The sequence below is a fragment of the Nerophis ophidion genome, linkage group LG04, assembly GCF_033978795.1.
Source record: "Nerophis ophidion isolate RoL-2023_Sa linkage group LG04, RoL_Noph_v1.0, whole genome shotgun sequence".
NCBI classification, from domain to species: domain Eukaryota; kingdom Metazoa; phylum Chordata; class Actinopteri; order Syngnathiformes; family Syngnathidae; genus Nerophis; species Nerophis ophidion.
Genome location: NC_084614.1, coordinates 62,934,890 through 62,960,236, shown reverse-complemented (window position 1 = coordinate 62,960,236; position 25,347 = coordinate 62,934,890). Strand labels below are relative to the sequence as shown.

Here is a 25,347-nt window from a genome sequence, read left to right as displayed (position 1 = left end):
TCCGATTAGCATTGCCCTGGGCATGAAATGAGAGCGATTAGGCAATGGATAAGAAATTACTCAAACAACTGGGCTCAAATAAAACATCCTCTTTATGTTAAAATCCTCTCAGCGCCATCAAAGGCTTGTAGATCTAAATAAACTGTTGAGATAAACAGGGTCAACTGATGTAACCTAGGGTTTGCTACAATGAGTTACTTCATGCGAGTCACAAGGAGACGCTTGAAGAATAAGACTGAATCATAGGACAGATGAATGGCCGGGCTGCAAGCAGGATTGTGAAATTCTCGTCGGGTGTGCGTCCAACACTGAGTTGAGGCACACAGCAGCATAAATCTCCAATTCCCAAACCTATTCTAGTGTGTTTTTTGACGATTTGAGTGTGACACAACGCTTTAAATGCGGTTGAACCAAGCACGCGACTTCCGAGAGCGCAGACGGAAAGTCCCATTTAAAAAGAAACAACATTTAATTGAGATAAAGAAGAAAAAAAGGATCCGTGTTACACGCCGGGTGTAATTTTCTGTAATTAGCCGCATCGGGGCCGTGTTTACACAGGCAGTGTCAGGAGGTTACAGTTACAGCTAAACTATTACTGATGAAATTCTACGTTGAAGACAGAGGCTTGGATAAACATTACACATGCCTCCAGTTAGGTGGCAGCAGTGCACTGGATAATCAACAGGTTGACCGGAAAATAAGAGGAAGTATACATTTCATCGTGAATATGATAGGTAATTAGATGTATAACCTTTGAAGGGAACTTCACTTGTATTGGAATTTTGCCTCACATTCACAATTTCTATGGGAGACAAGAACGCACGTCTTTCTCTTTTTCGTGCATTCTAAATCGTGAAAAAAAACTCCAAGCAAAAGAGGCTAAGAGTGCGGGTGATGCTGATATGATATTAAGCCTATAAGGCCGTCTCAAAAACACCCACAAACTTCCAGCAACGTTTTATATACACGCTGTAAGTATGCAATGATGTAACTGGCCTATTCATGATAACATGTAATATTTACATATTTTGCTCATTCTAAGCATTACTGGAACTTCTTTTTAAGACGCATTGATTTTATAGTGCGCAAAACAACAAACTATATTTCAACAACTACGACAAATGACGATCTAGAACAGGAGTGTCGAACTCGTTTTCACTGAGGCAACATCGCAATTATGGCTGCCTTTCAGAGGGTCGCTTGTAACTGTGAATAATTTATGAATAAAAATGTATAAGGATTCACCTCATGATATTATTATACAATTGCCTTTGCATTTAATTATATATATATATATATATATATATATAATTTTTTGATTTTGCACAAAAAAAAATCAGCACAGTCGCTACAATTCTATAGTAATATTTATGGTGATTTTTACCGCATATTACTGTCAATTGAAAAACAGTGCAATAAGTCTGATGAAAATTTGATAGAAAACTTGCTTTGAATTAGGGCTGGGCAATATATCCATAGACTCGATGTATTGCGGGTTTGTCTCTGTGCAATATAGAAAATGACTATCGTGATATTCCAGTATACGTTCTCACGCAGTTGCTTTTAGCTGCGGGCATTAAATTGCATGCGTTTCTTCCTCTTTCTTGTCTCTCCTTCTCACAGACACTTAAAACAGGCGCACCTTCTTACATACGTCACGTGTGCAACGTCACATCCCCTCCCGGAGCAGAGAGGAAGCGACATGGTAACATTAGCTGTGATGTGTTGTGAGTGGTAATACGAGAGAGAGAATGTGCGAATCTGGTATCAAATGGAAGAAGAATTAATCCCCAAGAAAAACAGCACGGGGTTCATCGTCTGGCGGTGGTTTGGCTTCAAGCGGGAACATGTTGGAACATTTATAAGGCAGAAGCCCATCCATCCATACATTTTCTACGGCTTATTCCCTTTTAGGGTGGTGGGGTGCCTATCTCAGCTACAATCGGGCGGAAGGCGGTGTACACCCTGGACAAGTCGCCACCTCATCGCAGGGCCAACACAGACAACATTCACACTCACATTCACACACTAGGGCCAATTTAGTGTTGACAATCAACTTATCCCCAGGTGCATGTTTTTGGAGGTGGGAGGAAGCCGGAGTACCCGGAGGGAACCCACACAGTCACGGGGAGAACATGCAAACTCCACACAGAAAGATCCCAAGCCCGGGATTGAACCCAGGACTACTCAGGACCTTCGTAGTGTGAGGCAGATGTACTAACCCCCCCACCACCGTGCTGTCCCTAAGGCATATGCGTTGCTAGCAAAAGTAGCACTGCTAATTTGTAACATCATTTGAAAAGTCACCCGCTCGAGAATGAAGAGTGCCTTAAACAGTGCATGTCAACATCTCCGTTGGGTGCCACACCCACAAAATGCTGAAGCAACTATTTCCACACCAACACCGTTTGACATATACCATTTGATACGCAGTTCATTTTTAATGTAACACTTATTGAAATATCTTGTGTGACATCATGCACAAGGGTACTTTATTTGATTGTAACTATCGTAGTGGTGTTCTGTGCAAAAAGTGCACTTTAATTTAGTGTTGTTTTGATATGTCATCCGAGTGACATTGTGCACAAAAGTTCACTCATAGCTTGTTTTAAAATGTCTCTGACAATCTTGCACTTTCTGTTTTGAAATGACATGAATGTACCACTGCTTAATAACTGTTTAATAAAATACAGTTTTGGTCAATTGACTTAGTTGTGATTTCCTTCTCTGCATGAAAGTTTAAAATGAGCATATATTAATGCAGTATTAAGAAATATGTTTTAATGTAGACACGTAGAATCATCATACTGCTGTGATTATATGTATCAAGTGTTCATTTAAATAATATTTATGTTTATATTATTTGTGTTGCCAATCAACCTATGTCTTTGGAGGTGGGAGGAAACCGAAGTACCCGGAGGGGACCCACGCAGTCACGGGGAGAACATGCAAACTCCACAAAGAAACATCCCAAACCCAGGACCTTCATATTGTGAGGCACACGCACTAACCCCTGTGACACCGTACTGTGTCTTATACATAACCTATTACAAAATGCAGCGTTCAATTTCTTTACAAATTAAAACAATTTAATCCTGATGGTTTCATCTGGCCGGGATCTTCAGTTCTCACTGGATCGGTTTGCAGCCGAGTGTGAAGCGACTGGGATGAGAATCAGCACCTCAGAGTCCAAGTCCATGGTTGTCGCCTGGAAAAGGGTGGAATGCCATCTCCGGGTTGGGGAGGAGACCCTGCCCCAAGTGGAGGAGTTCAAGTACCTAGGAGTCTTGTTCACGAAAGGGGGAAGAGTGGATCGTGAGATCGACAGGCGGATCGGTGCGGCGTCTTCAGTACTGCGGTCGTTGTACCGATCCGTTGTGGTGAAGAAGGAGCTGAGCCGGAAGGCAAAGCTCTCAATTTACCGGTCGATCTACGTTCCCATCTTCACCTATATGGTCATGAGGTTTGGGTCATGACTGAAAGGATAATATCACGTGTACAAGCGGCCGAAATAAGTTTCCTCCGCCGTGTGGCGGGGCTCTCCCTTGGGGCGGCATGGCGTAGTGGGTAGAGAGGCCGTGCCAGAAACCTGAGGGTTGCAGGTCCGCTTCTCACCTATTGACATCCAAATCGCTGCCGTTGTGTCCTTGGGAAGGACACTTCACCCTTTCCCCCGGTGCCACTCACACTGGTGAATGACAGATGAATGAATGATAGGTGGTGGTCGGAGGGGCTGTCAGTCTACCCCAGGGCAGCTGTGGCTACAGATGTAGCTTACCACCACCAGGTGTGTGTCATGCCTGTGAATCTGGTTTTATGTTTGATCATGTTTTGTTTTGTTTTCTGGACTCTTGTTACGTTTTGCACTTCCTGGTTTGCTTTTGTTACCATGTCAACCCATTAGTTTCCACCTGGTCCCTTTAGTCACGCCCCGATCATTAGCCTCTCACACCTGTTACTAACTACCACAGCCAGTATTTAAGGATTTTACTTTCTGTCCATCAGTCTGGGAACTTTGCAGGTGTTTGCTTTCATGCCTTCACGCACCCACGATTAACTGCTACGCACCTTGCTATCCATGCCCCTTGTTTCGGTCACTGTAAGTGTTTTTGTTTTAGTTGTTCATAGTTCTGCCACAGTGCAAGTTTAAGTTTATAGTTCATTGTCTTTCATGCCATCGAGCAGGTGTTTTGTTTTCCTGTTTGTATTTTTGTAGCTAAGTTTTGTATCTCCTTGTGAGCGCCCTTTGTTTGTTTATTTTTTTTTATTATAGTGTTTAAATAAACAAATATGTACTTACACTCTCGTCTGGCTCGTGCCAATCATCCTTTGCGTGGAAGAATCAAAACCAATCCATGTACCGGTGTGACAGTGTGAATGATCGGTTCCCACTTCTCTGTGAGCGCTTTGAGTATCTAACAATAGAAAAGCGCGATATAAATCTAATCCATTATTATTATTATTAGAGATAGGGTGAGAAGCTCTGTCATCCAGGAGGAACTCAAAGTAAAGCCGTTGCTCCTCCACATCAAGAGGAGCCAGATGAGGTGGTTCGGGCATCTGGTCAGGATGCCACCCGAACGCCTCCCTTGGGAGGTATTCAGGGCACGTCCGACTAGTAGAAGGCCACGGGGAAGACCCAGGACACGTTGGGAAGACTATGTATCCCGGCTGGCCTGGGAACACCTCGGGATCCCCCGGGAAGAGCTAGACGAAGTGGCTGGGGGGAGGGAAGTCTGGGCTTCCCTGCTTAGGCTGCTGCTCCCGCGACCCGACGATAAGCTGAAGAAGATGGATGGATGGATTAAAACAATTTGATTCACGTCCTATTTCTTTTTCAACTTATTGCTTAAATGTTTCTAATCCTCATTATTAAAGGCCTACTGAAATGAGATTTTCCTATTTAAACGGGGATAGCAGGTCCATTCTATGTGTCATACTTGATCATTTCGCGATATTGCCATATTTTTGCTAAAAGGATTTAGTAGAGAACATCTACGATAAAGTTTGCAATTGGAGAAAAGCCCTGCCTCTACCGGAAGTCGCAGACGACGACGTCACATGTTGATTGCTCCTCATATATTCACATTGATTTTAATGGGAGCCTCCAACAAAAACAGCTATTCAGACCGAGAAAACGACAATTCCCCCATTAATTTGAGTGAGGATGAAAGATTCGTGTTTGAGGATATTGATAGCGACCGACTAAAAAAAAAAAAAAGTAAAAAAAAAAAAACGCGATTGCAATCGCGTTGCATTGAGACGGATTCATATGTTTTTAGAGATATTTACTAGGATAATTCTGTGAAATCCCTTATTTTTCTATTGTGTTACTAGTGTTTTAGTGAGTTTAACAGTACCTGACAGTCGGAGGGAGGGGTGTGTCCACGGCCGGGTGTTAACGCGCAGTGTCTCAGGGAAGTCGACGGCAGCTGTACGGGAGGCACAAGCTCAGCTGATATCCGGTAAGAGGCGACATTTTAACCACAATTTTCTCACCGAAACCTGCTGGTTGACATTTGGTTGGGATCCATGTTCGCTGTGATCCATAGTAAAGTTTCACGTCCGTGAATTTTAAACAAGGAATCACTGTGTGATTCCTTGGCTAAAGCTTCCCAACTCCGTCTTTCTACTTTGACTTTTCCAATATTAATTGAACAAATTGCAAAAGATTCAGCAACACAGATGTCCAAAATACTGTGTAATTATCCCGTTAAAGCAGACGACTTTTAGCTGTGTGTGTGCGCAGCGCTCATATTCATAACAGCCCGTGATGACACGCGTACACATCATCATTACTACTTTTCAACAAAAAAGTCCCGGGAAATTTAAAATTGCAATTTAGTAAACTAAAAAGAGTGTTAATATTTCATCATTGATATATAAACTATCAGACTGCGTGGTGGGTAGTAGTGGGTTTCAGTAGGCCTTTAACCACTCCATTTTTTTTTTTGTGATGCTCCATTACCCATGAACCAAAGTGAGCAACTCCCGCTTTTCTAAGAGACTCCTGAAGGCTCACATCCTGGTGAACCGGGATTGGCTGAAAGTCGGGTATTTGTGTCACGTGACCTGTATACAAACGTGACATGACAGCTTCGAACACAGCACTCATCACGCTGCGGAGACGCGACATAACACACCTGTGCTACTCCACGCTTTTTGTTTCCTCCCCCTGGAGTTTTACCAGCCTTTGGCGATGTCTTCCGTGGAGACTACGAAGGATGTGTGCTCCAGTTCCTCCGAGGAGGAGAGAGGTTCCTCTCCGGTGGCGGAGCGGCATCGGCATCCGTTCAGCGTGGAGGCGATCATGTCCGGGAGGAAGACGGTGGTCCGCCGCGGCGGGGAGGTCGGCTCGGTGGTGGTGACGTCACCCTTGGGCTTTAGTTCGCTTTACGGTCGGAAGAGCTTCCCGACTGCGCCGTCATCGCCGGTCAATTCTGAAACATCGGAGACGGAAGAGTGGGTCATCGGCGGCGTGCTCTCCTCAAAGCCCTGTGAGTAGAACCACTCTCACCCAATTCACTTATATTGCGTCGTAGGCTTTTTCAATTCATGCCTTAATAGCATCAATGCATATGTCATCGTATTTCATGCGAATCTGCCGCAAAAACGTATTTTTGACACTGTCCATCACCATTAAGCTGTTTTTTATTTTTTTCTAATGGAATACCATTCGTCATTGTTTAACATGAAATTTTTCCCCAAATGATTCAATATTGGAGCTCAATGACCAGTGATTAAGATCATATTTGGTTGCAAAATTGCATCTTCTCGTTGATAACGCCTAAAAGTCCACAGGGCGTTAAGAGTTTATAAAACAAAGTTGGATTTGTTTTCCATATCGCTCAACCAACTTCAGTCCTAATTAAAAATACCTAACATGTCTTTTTTTTATTATTTAACCCTTCCAGCCGCTATTTGAACTAATTATTTCTGTTTTTTTGTAATTGCTTTAAGTTAAAGTACCAATAATTGTCACACACACACTAGATGTGGCGAAATTCTCTCTTTTTTTTTTTGTCCTGTCCAGCTTCTCAGGCAAATCATATAGTTGATGTAGATGCCCTAATCGGCTGTTCAGATTTACTATACAAAACAGAAGTGTAGGATACTTCTCTTGTTGCCTTATTTGAATTTGACTTTATTAAATGTATTTATATTATCATTTGGTGCAGGAGGGTGTAGAAAGAGAAAAAAAAGGAAGACAGGGGGAATTTGTGGGGATAAGAGGGGGATTAAACAGAAAGACAAAAACAACAACAGCAAACACTACAATAACAACAAAAACAATAGAACACCAGCACATACGATATGTCAAATATGATCGTAAAAGTGATAGCAAATAAGCAGCTAGTGAAATAAATAATAAAATAGAAATGACATTGAGCATTTTTACACCACAACTGGAGCAATACAAATACCAATAGAAAAGGCGCAATTGATTATGAATACCAATAGTTTACCTCTACTAACAATACAGTTGTTCAAATGCAACAATACGTACTGTATGCATAACTAGAAAGATAAATACAATTAAAAATAAATAAATAAATAAAAAGGAATACTGAAAGATGGAGGGGAAGAGAGAGAGGCAACCTATATTAATCTTGTAGATTGTTATAGTAACAATGGGTTAAGCTTTCTCAGTATGCCATGTGTTACCCAGTTTACTCTAGGGCAGGGGTCACCAACGCAGTAGCCCGTAAGGACCAGATGAGTCGCCCGCTGGCCTGTTCTAAAAATAGCTCAAATAGCAGCACTTACCAGTGAGCTGCCTCTCTTTTTAACATTGTATTTATTTACTAGCAGGCTGGTCTCGATTTGCTCGACATTTTTAATTCTAAGAGAGACAAAACTCAAATAGAATTTGAAAATCCAAGAAAATATTTTAAAGACTTTGTCTTCACTTGTTTAAATAAATTCATTAATTTTTTTACTTTGCTTCTAATAACTTTCAGAAAGACAATTTTAGAGAAAAAATACAACCTTAAAAATTATTTTTGGATTTTTAAACACATAACTTTTTACCTTTTCAATTCCTTCCTCTAAATTTATTAGTTTTATTGTAAAGAATAATAAGTACATTTTAATTTAATTCTTCATTTTGGCTTCTGTTTTTTCGACGAAGAATATTAGTGAAATATTTCTTCAAACATATTATGCTTAAAATTCAAAAGTATTATTCTGGCAAATGTAGAAAATTTGTAGAATCAAATGTAATTCTTATTTCAAAGTGTTTTGAATTTCTTTTGAAATTTTTGTTCTGAAAAATCTAGAAGAAATAATGATTTGTCTTTGTTAGAAATATAGCTTGGTCCAATTTGTTAGATATTCTAACAAAGTGCAGATTGGATTTTAACCTATTTAAAACATGTCATCAAAATTCTAAAATTAATCTTAATCAGGAAAAATTACTAATGACGTTCCATGAATTCTTTTTTTTTTATTTTTTCAAAAAGATTCGAATTAGCTAGTTTTTCTCTTCTTTTTTTCGGTAGAATTTTGAATTTTAAAGAGTCGAAATGGAAGCTAAACAATGCCTTAAAATTACATTTTCTTTTTTTTCGTATTCTCTCCCCTTTTTAAACCATTCAATTATGTGTTTTTTTTCATCATTTATTCTCTACAAAAAACCTTCCGTAAAAGGAAACATAATATACGACAGAATGACAAACAGAAATACAATTTATTTAAGTGTGTATCAAACTGGTAGCCCTTCGCATTAGTCAGTACCCAAGAATAGGGGTGGTTTCAAGAAGGTTGGTGACCCCTACCCTAGGGCAACAACGTTGATATACGTATGTTTGATGAAACGTGATTATATGCATGAGTGTATATATGTATATGTACTTGTATATGAACAGAATGTGTATATGAATGTTTGTACAGTAAATGTATACATACAGTATATGTGTTTGTACAGTAAATGCATATGTACAGTATGTGTATGTTTGTACAGTGAATGTATATGTACAGTATGTGTATGTTTGTACAGTGAATGTATGTGTACAGTATGTGTATGTTAGTACCGTGAATGTGCGAAATTGTTCTCTGCATTTGACCCATCACCCTTGATCACCCCCTGGGAGGTGAGGGGAGCAGTGGGCAGCAGCTGTGCCGCGCCCGGGAATTATTTTTGGTGATTTAACCCCCAATTCCAACCCTTAATGCTGAGTGCCAAGCAGGGTCCTATGTTTATAGTCTTGGTATGACTCAGCCGGGGTTTGAACTCACGACCTACCGATCTCAGGGCGGACACTCTAATCACTAGGCCACTGAGTATATTAGTTATCATCCATATATCGTATTATAATAGATCACAGGTGTCAAACTCAAAGCCTGGGGGCCAAATCTGGCCCACCACTTTATTTTATGTGGCCCGCGAAAGCCTGGAAATAATATGCGTTAATAAAATGCTTAATCTTTTCTTCCATCCATCCAACCATTTTCGACCACTTGTCCCTTTCCGGGTCGCAGGGGATGCATTCAGGCGAAAGGCGGGTACACCCTGGACAAGTCGCCACCTCATCGCAGGGCCAACACAGATAAACAACATTCACACTCACATTCACACACTAGGACTAATTTAGTGTTGCCAATCATCCTATCCCCAGGTGCATGTTTTTGGAGGTGGGATGAAGCCGGAATACCCGGAGGGAACCCACACGGTCAGAGGGACAACATGCAAACTCCACACAAAAAGATCCCAAACCCTGAATATATTTGTTCTATCCCTTTTAAAATAAAAAATCATGTACTGCATGCCATTGCATATATTTTAAAATTCAATATTCTCAAACTCCAAATATTATATTATGTATTACAAAAATAGTTTTTGTTAAAATAAAGATAAATTCCATACTTAAATATCTGCTTGACTGATGATTTCAAAACAAATTATCAATCACATTGTAGATTGTAAAATTGACAATAGATTTTACGGTTAATTGAATTACATTTATATAGTGGAGTGAATTATATTTATATAGCACTTTTCTCTAGTGACTCAAAGCGCTTTTACAAATCAAATTAAATTCCGCCGACTGAGTTTTTTTTACCGCAAACTCAACTTTGGTACTGTTTTTTCCATATACAGTAATACACTAAAACATAAAAAAACATTAAAACATGATTTTACGGTTAAAAAAACTGGCAGCTCTGTTGCTTGAATTTTACCGCTAAAAACAGTGGTATTGTTTTTCCATCCATCCATCCATTTTCTACCGCTTATTCCCTTTCGGGGTCGCGGGGGGCGCTGGTGCCTATCTCAGCTACAATCGGGCGGAAGGCGGGGTACACCCTGTACAAGTCGCCACCTCATCGCAGGGCCAACACAGATAGACAGACAACATTCACACTCACATTCACACACAAGGGCCAATTTAGTGTTGCCAATCAACCTATCCCCATGTGCATGTATTGTTTTTCCATTTTTCCCATTTTTTTATAAGCTGTAAAAAACTGGTGACTGAGCTCCCAGTTTTTAAAGTAAAATTTAAAATATATTGTTCATGTATTATATATATATATTACACACACACACACACACACATGCATATTCATATATTACTCAGTGTTAAAATCGTCCCTCCGAGGGCAACCATAACTGCGACATGGCCCTCAAAGTAAACAGGTTTGACACCCCTGTAATAGATAGTAAAAAAAAACTCAAGACCTGTGAGCTATTTTTATTTTAGACTGAAGGTGATGAAGAGTTATTAGCGCAAAAGTAGAAAAAAATGTTTTATAAATATTAGCTAGGACCTTTTCCATCCAAATGGTACTTAACTTAAATTTCAAAAATTGAACATAAATAAAAACCCTTGTAGGAAAAAACTCATTCCATCCAAAGTAACACAACTAAAAATAGAGCAAAGATTTTGAAAGGAGGAAAAAGTCTCCAAAAGGGTTGAATTCCAATGGCATGTTTTGCAATGATTTTCAAATGCAACTTTATTAATCTTCCAATAGCTTCCCTCGCGCAGCTCAATAATGCATTCAAAATACTAGAAACACTTCTCGGTACAACGGAGCACACTTCAAGAACAATCAAAAATAATTAAAATGTTATATTAATAATGTTTCTGACCAGTTCAATTGCAAGGGACCATTATTATCTTCCGTGATCTCTTTGGAATTGGAAATGAGGAGTATTTCCTTTTGTCTGTCACCAAAATGTGTTTTTCTTTGTCTCTTCACAATATTTGGATATTCACCCAATCGGTCTTCAGATTCAGTTTTGGCTAAATACCATCTGTTGGTTCTGTGTATCAGGTCATGTAAATCCTGCCTGCCAGTTGAGGAAACACAAGACCAACCGCAAGCCCCGCACTCCCTTCACCGCGTCCCAGCTCCTGGCGCTGGAGAGAAAGTTCCGTCAGAAGCAGTACCTGTCCATCGCCGAGCGGGCCGAGTTCTCCTCCTCCTTGAATCTCACGGAGACCCAGGTGAAGATCTGGTTCCAGAACCGCCGAGCGAAAGCCAAGAGGCTCCAGGAGGCCGAGATGGAGAAACTGAAGATGGCCGCTGATGCTAAGACCGCGGCGGTGGCGGCCGCCAGATCACTCATGCAGCCGAGTCTTCCGTTGCCGCTAACACTTGGCGCTATGTACGGACAGCCCTTCTCTGCATACCACCACAGACCCATGTTGCCTTTTGCACCCTTAGGACTATACGCTACTCCTCTGGGCTACGGCATGTACCACTTGTCATAGAAACTGGATTCTCACTGACTTTGGGTCTTGATGCTTCCATGAAGATGCCCAAAAGAGACATTATGGAGGATGGGCTGACTTAAAAATATGTTTATAGTTGCACAAGAGGATGTTTATATGCTCTCATGGTGAGGATTATAAAAATATTCTCATTTTATTCTTATGTTAACTTCTGCAATAAAGCAGCTGTGCACTTGATGGCCAAAAGTGCCTTAATGTCAGTGAGGGCCTTTTTCAGCTCAAATGAAAAATATAGATCTTCCTCAGGTACTCAGATATTGAATAACATTGACAATACTGCACAAAAACTCATAATCAAGAACACAGAAGACAGTTATTCAGATAAAATAAAAACTGCTCCCATGCTTAAGAATTGACCCTAATTTTGGGAATCCCTGATATAAAAATAGTGTTTCATGACACATTAACAGAAGGTACTTTTTCTTTGTAAAAAGTATATATAATGAATGACATGTAGTCTTATATTACTGGCCTTAAAATGTTTACATGCAAACTAAAAGGTGACTTCCCCCCCAACCAATCAGAGCTTTTCTCTCAAGTCACCCACACACCAGAAAGATGCAGGGACCGGCTGGGAAAAAGGTATCCGTCAATATATTGTCTTTTAAAAAGAGGGGTTCATCTCTAATATTCAGGTCAGTGCGTATACATGCTGTTCTAATCATGATTCAACCCTATATATGACTTTTTCATTATGCCCATAACCTATTTATTCTTCTCTCAAATACGACTGTGGGGATGTACCTGTGCCTTTCTAAGATATATTTATGAGTGTGAAAATACGGTGAAACGGTCCAAAGATATGGTTCTTGAGCGTCCCTTTGTTAGGCAGCACATTGAACTATGCAGTTTATACTGTTTGTTTATATATCGATATGTCTAATTGTTCCTCAAATGGATGAAATAAAAGCCTTACAGACATTTTCCGCCCCCAAATTATATTTGATGTTTTGTTTGTCAAGACACAACTGTTGAGTACATTTTTGGTATTCAAACAGGGATCATTTTACAGAAATATTTGTCAAACTTGTCATTGCTTCTTGATCAAGTGGTTAAACTTCAATGTTTCTGTTTATTTCCACTTCCACACCAGCTGATTTATAGCCCTCTAGTTAAATATACACATTGTATAATATTTCCAGATTAAATTACAAAGGTGCAGTTATCGTTGATAACTGGAGTGGGGAGCTATTGCGTTACTTGTATGACATGTATACATTGTGTCTGAGGGCATGCATCTGCTCATCTGTGAGTAAGTGTATATTAGGCTATGACTATGGATTATTCTAAATCTGTCTAATTCTATAGCGCGAGGTGGCAATTGCCATTAACTAGCGGGAGGAGTGATCACATTAGTTGCAAAATATAACACATATTGTGTGCATGCAGGTGCCTGTACATGAGCGAGCGTATGCTTCTGTTACAGGGGTCGCCAACCCGTCGATCGCGATCGTCCAGTCAATCTTTGGGACCCTACCGGTCAACCGCAAAAATATGAAAAAAATGTAAAATAAAAAAAAATATGGAAAAAAAAAAAATTATATATATATATAACCTGTCATCAGTGCCACCTCCACCCAGAGAGTGAACAACAGACCCATAAACAGGCATGCATTTAAATCCCTGAACGCACCTGCACACCTCTGCCTCTCTCTTCAGCCTCTCAGTAATATATGATGAAACAAGGGGGAAGCTCAAGCTCGAAAAGGTTGGTGACCACTGGCTTAGAGCTTATTTTGAGTCTATTTACTGCCATTATGCAGTTATTAATAACTGTTGAGAAGTTTAACGAATTAATTACAACACAGCTGCATAATCTGGTAAAGTTGGCTTTGACTTTGCGGCTTCTAATTTTACAGTAGTTCTCTTGTGCAGTGTGGTGGTTATTATTAACAACTAGTGGGAGGAGCAATCATGTTAGTTATATGACACGGCGACATGTTCTGGTACAGTCGACTTTGACTTTGCAGCTTCTATTCGCTCTATTTACAGTATTTCTATCATAGGTGGCGGCAATTATTAAACACTGGTGAGAAGAGCAATCATGTTAGTTATATGACACGGGTACATATTTGGGTATAGTCGACAGACTTTGCAGCTTCTATTCACAGTATTTTTATGGTGAAAGTTGGCGGTTATTGTTAATAACTGGTGAGAGGAATAATAATGTTAGCTATATGACATGGTATCATATTCTGGTATAGTTGAATTGGACTTTGCAGCGTCTAGTCCCTCTGTTTACTGTATTTCTATGGTGCAAGTTGGCTGTTATCAATATCAGCTGGTGGGAGGAGCAATTTTGGCTTTGGTTGTATAGCTTTTAATCGGTTTGTTTATATTATTTTTTACGCAAGGAGGCAATTATTATTAACTGGTGAAAGGAGCAATTACAATAATATATGGCACGGCTGCATACTCAGCTATTGTAGGTTTTGCTTGCACAACTTTTCACTAGGTTTAAAGTATTTCTCTTGTGCATGGTTGCGGTTAACACTGATAACTAACGGGAGGAGCAATCACATTAATTACATGACACTGCAATATAGTCTTGTAAAGTGGACTCACTTTTCAGCCTACTTCTATTCGCTCGGCTTACCATATTTTTATTGTGCAAAGTGGCGGTTATCATATATAATTGGTTGTGGGAGTAATCACATTGTTTATATGACATGTGTCCTGTTTCTATTTACTACAATTGCGCAAAGCGTAGGTTATCGATAATAACTGGCGAGGATGACTGTGGTCCTAGAGGTAGTACATATATTTACTTACCACCAGTCATCAGTGACAACCGTTTCCATCCATCTTCTTCCGCTTATCTGAGGTCGGGTCGCGGGGGCAGCAGCCTAAGCAGGGAAGCCGAGACTTCCCTCTCCCCAGCCACTTCGTCTAGCTCTTCGCGGGGGATCCCGAGGCGTTCCCAAGCCAGTCGGGAGACGTAGTCTTCCCAACATGTCCTGGGTCTTCCCCGTGGCCTCCTACCGGTTGGACGTGCCCTAAACACCTCCCTCGGGAGGCGTTCGGGAGGCATCCTGACCAGATGCCCGGACCACCTCATCCATGCCTTGTTAAAAACAGCAATTAAAATATACCTATTGTGCAAGCATTCATAACTGGTAGCAGAGTAATCACATTTCTTATATACTCTGCTTTAACATTGCTGCTAACCTCTACTAGAATAAGTAAGCATTTACAGCATTTCTATTATTCAAAGGTGGTGGTTGTCGGTAATAACTGGCGCAATCACAATAATTATACAACACAGCTACATAGTCTGATATAATCGGCTTTAATTTTGCTGCTCCTAGGCGCTTTGATTTTGGTATTTCTATTGTGCAAGGAGGCTGTTATCATAAAAAAACGGTCAGAGGAACAATCATTAATTATATGACGCAGTCGCATATTCAGATATATACTTTGAAGTTAACTATTGTCGCTTTGCTTAAGATATTTTTATTGTGAATGGGAGGAGTTTGTCATTCATAACTGGTTACGTACTGTATAATTGCACAGGTCCTGTTAAGTTGTCAATGTATTTCAATCGTGCAAGGTGGAGGTTATCGTTAATAACTGGCGAGTGGAGACCAGTGTTTTTTGAAAAGCCCTAGGGGTAGCATATGTATTTATTTGCCACCTCTTATCAGCGGCATGTGTTTCCTGTCTTTCTAAAAAGAGCACTAATGACTACCGTTCGAATGGGCTAAATTGATCTGCTGGATAAGGAAGTGTGTGTGTGTGTGTGTGTGTGTGTGTGTGTGTGTGTCTGTGTGTGTGCGTGTGTGTGTCATTAACGCCGAATACAACTTCCGTGTGACTTTGATGCAATAAGGAAATCAGTTAATTATTTTCCGGCAGCAGTATGTTTATGAGGTGAAGCTCCATCCTTTCTAAACGGGCTGCAAGGTCCGGAGGCCGGGTCCCACTCCATCAGCAGCATAATGAAGCGCAGAACGGAACAAGTGACTCATGATCTTCTTGTGAAATTTCGGCCATTTTCTACAGGGCTGTTAAATGTCAGAGGCGAAGCGTTCACTGGGTTATGGATTTGTTTGTGCCTTTAGTTGGTCCTCTGGTAGTCATTATCCCTGCATGTGGTTAAGCTGCTGCAACAACACAGCAGTGAAGTGCACTTCCTTTGGCCTCCTGCTGCTCTCTAGAGGCTCTGTACCGTATTGCATCATGGGAAATCAAGCTGCCACCAGTACCAAAAGCCCTTCAATATTATCTATTTAAAGCTGCATTCGCTTACCTTAAAGAATGTTTTCATAATCGTCCACATCATTAGGTACATCTAAAGCCAGGCTATTCAACTACATCATGTAGAGGGGCCGCATTTTCAAGAGCCCAAAGCTCAGGGGCCCGACATTGAAATGTGATGAATGTTTTGTCTGAAAACACCTCCGCAGATTATACTTTTTTGAGACTGTCCATCCATCCATCCATCTTCTTCTGCTTATCCGAGGTCGGGTCACAGGGGCAGCAGTCTAAGCAGGGAAGCCCAGACTTTTCCTCTCATCCTGGGTCTTCCCCGTGGCCTCCTACCGGTCGGACGAGCCCGAAACACCTCCCTAGGGAGGCGTTCCTGACCAGATGCGCGAACCACCTCGTCTGGCTCCTCTCGATGTGGAGGAGCAGTGACTTTACTTTGAGCTCCTCCCGGCTGGCAGAGCTTCTCAGCCTTTCTCTAAGGGAGAGCCCCGCCATCTGGCGGAGGAAACTCATTTTGGCCGCTTGTACCCGTGATTTTGTCCTTTCAGTCAGAGCTCATGACCACAGGTGAAGATGGGAACGTAGATCGACCGGTAAATTGAGGGCTTTGCCTTCCGGCTCAGCTCTTTCTTCACCACAAAGGATCGTCGATACAGCGTCCACATTTCTGAAGACGTCGCACCGATCAGCCTGTCGATCTCATGATCCACTCTTCCCTAACTCTTGAACAAGATTCCGAGGTACTTGAACTCCTCCACTTGGGGCAGGGTCTCTTCCCCAACCCGGAGATGGCACTCCACCCTTTTCCACGCGAGAACCATGGACTCGGAGGTGCTGATTCTCATCCCAGTCGCTTCACACTCGGTTGCGAACCAAACCAGTGAGAGCTGAAGATCCTGGCCAGATGAAGCCATCAGGACCACATCATCATCAAAAAGCAGATCATAAGACTGTATTTACTTAATTACAAAGTAAACACATCGGTTTTCACACTGCACTGTCAACAAATTCATTATTCGGCCCTCGCCAATCGTTTCCAGCGTGAGAAGCTGGAGAGCTAGTTAACAGGTGAAGAAATGGAAGCTCCAGAAGGATTGAGGTATTTTCTTTTAAATTATTTCCCTTCCTTCGATTCATTTCTCCACACATCTTCCCTAATTTAGGTTTGTACGTATGAATATATGAACATAAAATATAAGTCAATTGTGTGTTTTATACAACGAATGTCCATTGTGTATTTTACGTACATAAAATAGAAGGTTTAGTGTGAATATATTCAAACCATAAATTGCTGATCTTAAAACATGGAAATTAGACAACATCATCATCAGACATGGCACTCAATGTATGTTAATCATCACATTTAAACTTAAGGTGTAGCGTTATTGCCCTCTACAGTTCATATTTAGCATGACATGTATTTAACGAGCTTTAAACGTCAGTTTAAACACGACCATGAACATACATGGCATCACGAAGTCAGCAATTTCTATACAAAACAAACTAAATATCTTTACGCACAATATATACTTACAAATGTTTGACTTTGACCAAGAGCCGTCATAACACACGTGTTGTGAATGTCCATCTTTGTTGCCGCTTGTCTCGGTCAATGTGTCCGTCGCCTAAAAGAGTCCGATAGAAAACAATTACTCGATACTTTGTTGTCTAGTCGTTGTTAAAAATCCGATTTTCTTAATTCATTTTTTTTTTTGCAAGGTTGAAAGGGACAAGCGGTAGGAAATGGCTGGATGAATAAATGGTATTTTTCTACTCACCCCACTGCTTCTTCTTCTTCTTCTTTTGTTTTTATGGCGGTTGGCAAGCAACCTTCTGGTGTGCATTACCGCCACCTACTGTAATGGAGTGTGGACCGAGGTGGATCCCTACTCTATATTCTTTTATTTAACCCAGTGTTTTTTAAATATGTGTATATTGCTTTGTATCCTATGTTTTCTGAATGCAATCCTAATATACTTCCCACTTCTAACCTAATATTTTCTTTTGCTAACTTATTTTCCAGTATTTCTCTTTCTCTATTGTATTTCCTACATTGTATTAAAACATGGTCAACATTCTCTATTTGATGGCAAAAATCACACAGCCCTGTAGTATGTTTTCCTATCAATTTTAGTGAACTATTTAGATATGTATGTCCTAATCTCATTCTAGTAATAATGTCTTCTTCTTTCCTATTTCTACCCCCTCCTCTCATGACACCTACTCTCCTCTGGACTTTGTAAAACTCTCTACCTTTTATTTCCTTATTCCAATTATTCTGCCACTTTTTATTGTGTTCTATCTTAATTATGCTCTTCACTTCTTCTTTACTGTGCTTAATCTCCATATTTACTTCTGTTTTAGTGGTTTCTTGTTTTGCGTATCTATCAGCTAACTCATTTCCCTCAACTCCTACATGAGCAGGAACCCAGAGAAATGTTACCACACCTCCCGCTTTATTTATCCTGTAGATTGCCTGAACTATTTCATAAACTATATCTTGTCTTGTGTCTGATGCTATGTTTTTTATACTCGTCAATGCACTGCTGGAGTCCGAGCACACGACTGCTTTCCTTGCTTTGTTTTCCTCTATCCAGTTAACTGCCATATAAATTGCTACCAATTCCCCCGTAAAAACAGATAGTTTATCACTGATTCTTTTATTTAACACTATATTTCCTTGTGGGATAACTACAGCAGCTCCTACTTTACAATTTATAGTTTTTGATGCATCTGTGAATATAATGATGTTATCAAAAAACATTTCCTCAATCCAATGTTCTATCTGGTAACTATTTAAATTGATATTCTTCAGTAATTGCATGTTTACCTTTGGGTTTTCATACATCCACGGTGGTATTGCAGGAATTGGTACTGTGGGGCTAACTTTAATATTGTCAATTTGTGCTTTGATACATATATCTCCTATTATCCACCCAAAACTATTCATTTTTTTGTTCTCTTTTTCTTGGCAGTTTATTAGCACTTGACGGGTTGGATGTCCTTGCTTGGATCCTTTTAAGTTTGCCCAATACACTGCTGAGAGTTGATCTCTCCTCATGTCCAAAGGTTTTTCATTCATTTCTACTTGTAATGCTGCCACTGGAGTAGTTTTAGTAGCTCCACAACATAACCTTAACGCCTGCGACTGGATCCGGTCTATTTTCCGAAGTAGTGTTTTTGAAGCAGATTGATAAATAATGCATCCGTAGTCAATAACAGATCGAATTAAAGTGATATATATTGTTTTCAATGTCAACCTAACAGCCCCCCAATCTTTACCCCTCAAAGCCCTCATTATATTTAACACCTTTTTACTTTTCTCCACTATTTTGCTGATGTGGGTTGACCAGTTAATATTTTTATCAAACCATATTCCTAAATATTTAAATACTTGTACCTCTTTTATGTTTTCTCCATAGAGTTTTATTTGGAGCTTGTTTTGTACTTTCCTCTTCGTAAAATTTATGACTTTTGTCTTTCCAACAGAGAATCTTAAACCCCAAGCCGTCCCCCAGTCTTGAACATTATTTACCGCTTTTTGAATCTTCTTTTCTATATATTTTGTATTTCTACCTCTCTTCCACATCACTCCATCATTGGCAAACAATGCCACCTCCACTAACCCTTCCACTTCACTAAAAACTTCATTTATCATGATGGAAAATAGTACTGGACTTATTATACTCCCTTGTGGGGTCCCATTTTCCACTTCGTATTCTCTGCTATATTCATTCTCTATTTTTACTAATAATGTTCTACTTGTTACAAAGTCTTTTATCCATCTGTACATTCTTCCTCTAATCCCAATCTTATTTAGTTTCATCAGCAACCCCTGTTGCCACAACATATCATACGCTTTCTCTATGTCAAAAAATACCGCAATTATACTTTCTTTATTTATTTTCTTACTTTCTTTATTTATTAACAATTTCAAATTAGAAATGGTCTCAGCTAACGAGGTGCTTAATAAATTGAGCGCGCCTTGACAATATCCCCTCCAGATTCTTCATGGACTCTGCCACCACCATTGCCCCAATAATCACTCATATAATAAACCTCTCAATCAAACAAGGCCAAGTACCCAAGGATTTCAAGATAGCTAGAGTAACCCCCCTTTATAAAAAAGGAAGCAAATTAGAACCTGGTAACTACCGACCTGTTTCTATTCTCAGTTCCATTTCGAAAGTAATGGAGAAAATAGTTTATGAACAGGTTGATAGATACCTTGCTACTAATAAACTAATGTACAAATTCCAATCCGGCTTCAGAACTAACCACTCCACTGACACATGCCTTCTCTATCTGACCGACCACATCAAACATGAGGTGGACGCGGGCAAATACTGCGGCATGGTCATGCTGGACATTCAGAAGGCCTTTGACACCGTTAACCATGCTATACTGTTGGATAAGCTCCGAGCAATCGGATTCGACGAAACCTCATCAAGCTGGATGCAATCTTACTTGGAGGGGAGGAAACAGGTGGTAGAGGTAAACGGCACCATGTCCCCTCCCCTCTCAGTAAGCTGTGGAGTCCCTCAGGGGAGTATACTAGGACCTTTACTGTTCCTAATATACGTGAATGACATGCCATCAGCATGCCACTGTGAATTGTTCCTGTTTGCGGATGACTCGGCTCTGCTGGTATCCGGCAAGGACAAGTCACAGGTGGAACAAATCCTCAGTGCTGAACTCCTCAATATTTGCACCTGGCTCGCTGACAACAAGCTATCCATACACTTAGGTAAAACGGAATCCATCCGATTTGGGTCCCATATCAACCTTAAGAAGGTCAGTGACTTCACTATAAAAGTGGGTGACATTGTTATCACCAGGAAGGATGAGATCACCTACGTAGGTTCCATTCTAGAGGCTAATCTTTCCTGTGATAAAATGGCAACCAAGGTGATCAAAAAGGTCAACCAAAGAACGAGATTCCTCTACAGAATCTCCTCTCTGGTCAACAAAAACACCTTGAGGATTCTAGCGGGAACTCTCATTCAACCCTTCTTCGATTACGCTTGCACCTCCTGGTACCCCAGCACCTCCAAAACCCTCAAATCTAGACTCCAAACATCCCAGAATAAGCTAATCCGGTTACTTTTAGACCTCCACCCCAGATCACACCTCAATCCAACCCACTTCTCCAAAGTGGTCTGGCTCAGGGTGGAGGACAGAGTAAAACAACTTGCACTGAGCCTAGTCTATAAAATCCGCTACACCTCCTTGATACCGAAGTACATGTCAAACTACTTCCTTAACGTAAATGACCGCCATAACCACAACACCAGGGGGAGCTCCACAAACCACGTTAAACCCAGATTTCGATCTAACAAAGGTCTTAACTCATTCTCTTTCTATGCCACATTAATGTGGAATGCACTCCCAACAGGTATAAAAGTAAGTGCATCTCTATATTCCTTCAAAACCGCTCTAAAACAACACCTCCAGGCAACTTCAACACTTTACTAATACCCTCCTCCATTCACATCCCATCTCCCCGGATTATAAACAACTCAAATGTACTTCTAATGTATATACTTGTTCTTATGCTATCTGAACTCACTATGTTCTCTGCTGGCTGTACATATCCTACTGTAAGACCTACACTGTTTCAATGTCCACATTTCTCTGTTGATGCAATTGTTGATGACTGAAGTTCTGATATCAACCAAAGCTCCTCATCCCACCCCCCGGATTGTAAATAATGTAAATAATTCAATGTACATACTATGATGATTAACTTGTGTGATGACTGTATTATGTTGATAGTATATATTTGTACCATGAATTGATTAACGTGGACCCCGACTTAAACAAGTTGAAAAACTTATTCGGCTGCTTCTATTATGCACTTTGTAATATCTGTATTTAATTGTTCAATATCTTGATTTATATCTACTTCCTTTAAAGTTATGTCGGTAATTTCCCTAAATTTCCCCCAGTCACCATGATTATACTTCCATCTTCCTTCTATCCTAGTGCTTTCTGTCCTATGATTTATGTTTATGTGAATGAAGATTGGATAGTGATCACTTCCCATCGTGCTGTATTTATTTACTTCCCACTCCACCTTTCCTGCTAACCCTTGTGACACTAGTGTTAAATCTATTGCGGTTTCTTTACCCGTGACGACATCTAACCTTGTTCCCGACCCATCATTCACACACACCAGTTCTTTTTCCTCCAAAAGTGCTTCCAATGTTTCCCCATTCCAGTCATCCCTTTCACCCCACATTGTGCTATGTGCATTAAAGTCACCACACCAAATAATATTGCCACTCCAGTGCTCGATTATTGTTTCTAGTTGGTGAATTTCTAATTTCTTGCATGGATTATAGAAGTTTAGTACTTTTTATCTTTCTTTATTATTCCATACTTCTACTCCTACTATCTCTAGTTCTTGTTTTACTTTTAATATTGAATAATGCATATCTTCCTTAATAAATATGGCACATCCTCCTCCTTGGCCATCATTCCTATCTTTACGTATCGTTATATATCCTTTTATTATAAAGTTTAATTTTGGCTTCAGCCATGTTTCTTGAATACATATTATATGTGGTTTATTTTTCATATTATTAATATATCCCTTTAATTCCTGTCCGTTTGCTATCAAACTTCTGGCATTCCACTGAACAATTAACATGGCGTTGGATTGTGGTAACATGACTCGGTCTCGTCTACTCTCTGTAGCTCACCTTGCACCTGTTCCCAGGATAGTTCTTTTAATTTTAAAAACTTTGCTGCTACTTTGGCAATTATTTTGATTTTCTCAGTCTTGTTTCTAGCCTGTTCTGTACAATTTATTACGTAAGCCAGGAATACAACTAGTTTGTCCATGGAAATTCCTGTATTTGCTGCCTCTTGTTTTTTATTTCTTGAACTATTTTCACTTCTGTCCTGTTCTGCACTTTGTTGATTTCTTATTTTAACTGCCTCTGCGTATGTAATATTTCTTTCAACTCTGATTTGCTGTACTTCTGTTGCCTCTTTTCTTATGATGCACCCCCCATACGCTGCTGTGTGATTCCCGCCACAATTACAGCACTTGACCTGTTCATTTTCTCCACATTGTCCATATTCATGCTCTCCTCCACACCGTCCACATCTCATCTTAGCATGACAAACACTAGCTATGTGCCCATAGCGTTGGCACTTGAAACAACGTACTGGGGGTGGCACGTAAGCTCTAACATAGAAGCTTAGATACCCAATCATGATTCTCTCTGGTAGGACCTCCTCTGCAAATTGCACTAGCACGGATTTGCTCTCAGTCTTTTCACCGTTCCTAAATGCCATCATTCTTTTCATCATAGTGACAGTTCCTCCTTTTATTTCTTTTTTCAGATCATCTAAATTTTCTCCTCTTGGGATTCCTGTCACGACTCCTCTTGCCCCCTTTCGTTCTCCCACTTCGATTTTTTCCTTTATTATTTTGTTGCACAGTTTTTGCAATCGCATTGCTTTGTTCTTTTGCTCTCCATTTTTGCATTTAATCAACAGCCGTCCGTCCCTGAGCACCTTCGCTATCTCCACCTCTCCAATGTCCTTCTTTAATCCCTTAACCAGTGTCATCAAACTAATGTCATTCATATCTTGGTTTGATTTAAATGTATAAATCATCTCATATTCATCCACCATAACCCTTTTCCTCTTATCAACCTCTTCATCGTCTTCATGCACTCTTTTAGCACTCGACTTTCCTTCTCTCCCTCCTCTCCCCTTCTTTCCTCTCTCCCCTCTAGTCCTATCCATTTCCATACTATCCTCATACATCCCGTCACTATCCCCTTCCATCTCGATCCAGTCACAAAACAGCTTATGCTCAACCGCCAAAACAGATTTAGACACTCTCGCCGCCGCCAAATTCACTCCAAATGTTTGGTAGTTCCGCGTCTCTCCTTCCGGAAGCCCACCCCACTGATGCTTCATTGCGGCACATATTATTTGCTGTTGTCCCCTGCGAGGTGGCGGGGGTACTGCATACATGATCAACCCTCGTTTTTGATTGATTGATTGATTGATTGATACTTTATTAGTAGATTGCACAGTACAGTACATATTCCGTACAATTGACCACTAAATGGTAACACCCGAATAAGTTTTCAACTTGTTTAAGTCGGGGTTCACGTTAATTGCATCATCAGGCCTATTTGGGTGATTGATTGATTGATTGATTGATTGATTGGTTGATTGAGACTTTTATTAGTAGATTGCACAGTACAGTACATATTCCATAAAATTGACCACTAAATGCTAACACCCGAATACGTTTTTCAACTTGTTTAAGTCGGGGTCCATGTTATTCAATTCAAGGTAAATGTCCCTTGGGCCGGATTAAATACAAACTCCGTTTCCATATGAGTTGGGAAATTGTGTTAGATGTAAATATAAACGGAATGCTATGGTTTGTAAATAATGTTCAATCCATATTCAGTTGAATATGCTACAAAGACAACATATTTGATGTTCAAACTGATAACCTTTTTTTTTTTTTGCAAATAATCATTAACTTTACAATTTTATGCCAGCAACACGTGGCAAAGAAGTTGGGAAAGGTGGCAATAAATACTGATAAAGTGGCAAAATGCTCATCAAACACTTATCTGGAACATCCCACAGGTGTGCAGGCTAATTGGGAACAGGTGGGTGCCACGATTGGGTATAAAAGCAGCTTCCATGAAATGCTAAGTAATTCACAAACAAGGATGGGGCGAGGGTCACCAATTTGTTAGCAAAATGTCAAACAGTTTTAGAACAACATTTGTCAACGAGCTATTGCAAGAAATTTAGGGATTTTACCATCTACAGTCCGTAAAATCATCAAAAGGTTCAGAGAATCCGGAGAAATCACTGCACGTAAGCGATGATATTACGGACCTTTGATCCCTCAGGCGGTACTGCATCAAAAACCGACATCAGTGTGTAAAGGATATCACCACATGGGCTCAGGAACACTTCATAAAACCACTGTCAGTAACTACAGTTGGTTGCTACATCTGTAAGTGCAAGTCAAAACTCCGCCATGCAAAGCAAAACCCATTTATCAACAACACCAAGGAACGCCGCTAGCTTCGCTGGGCCCGAGGTCATCTAAGATGGACTGATGCAAAGTGGAAAAGTGTTCTGTGGTCTGACGAGGCCAAATTTCAAATTATATTTGGAAATTGTGGATGTGGTGTCCTTCGGAACAAAGAGGAAGATAACCATCCGGATTGTTATAGGCGCAAAGTTCAAAAGCCAGCATCTGTGATGGTATGGAGGTGTACTAGTGCCCAAGGCATGGGTAACTTGAACATCTGTGAAGGCAGCATTAATGCTGAATGGTTATACAGGTTTTGGAGCAACAAAAGTTGCCATCCAAGCAACGTTATCATGGACGCCCCTGCTTATT

The 25,347-nt window shown here is 40.3% G+C and overlaps 1 protein-coding gene and 1 long non-coding RNA gene across 2 annotated transcripts in view; one reads left to right on the top strand and one right to left on the bottom strand.

The window, feature by feature from the left end:
* LOC133551698 (uncharacterized) overlaps window positions 1-18,497 on the bottom strand; it is a 170,019-nt gene extending 151,522 nt beyond the window's left edge. The window contains exons 1-3 of the long non-coding RNA XR_009806552.1: window positions 17,726-18,497; window positions 17,482-17,572; window positions 6,144-6,440 (exon numbers count right to left, since the gene is read on the bottom strand). This is a non-coding gene — a long non-coding RNA (uncharacterized LOC133551698). The remainder of the gene's footprint in view (window positions 1-6,143; window positions 6,441-17,481; window positions 17,573-17,725) is intronic.
* On the top strand, window positions 6,069-12,659 carry msx2b (muscle segment homeobox 2b). Its single transcript, XM_061898674.1, has 2 exons — window positions 6,069-6,497; window positions 11,278-12,659. Exons 1-2 carry the CDS (start codon window positions 6,200-6,202, stop codon window positions 11,715-11,717), a joined length of 738 nt encoding a protein of 245 aa, XP_061754658.1. The 5' UTR covers window positions 6,069-6,199; the 3' UTR covers window positions 11,718-12,659.
* Window positions 18,498-25,347: the final 6,850 nt, after the last annotated feature.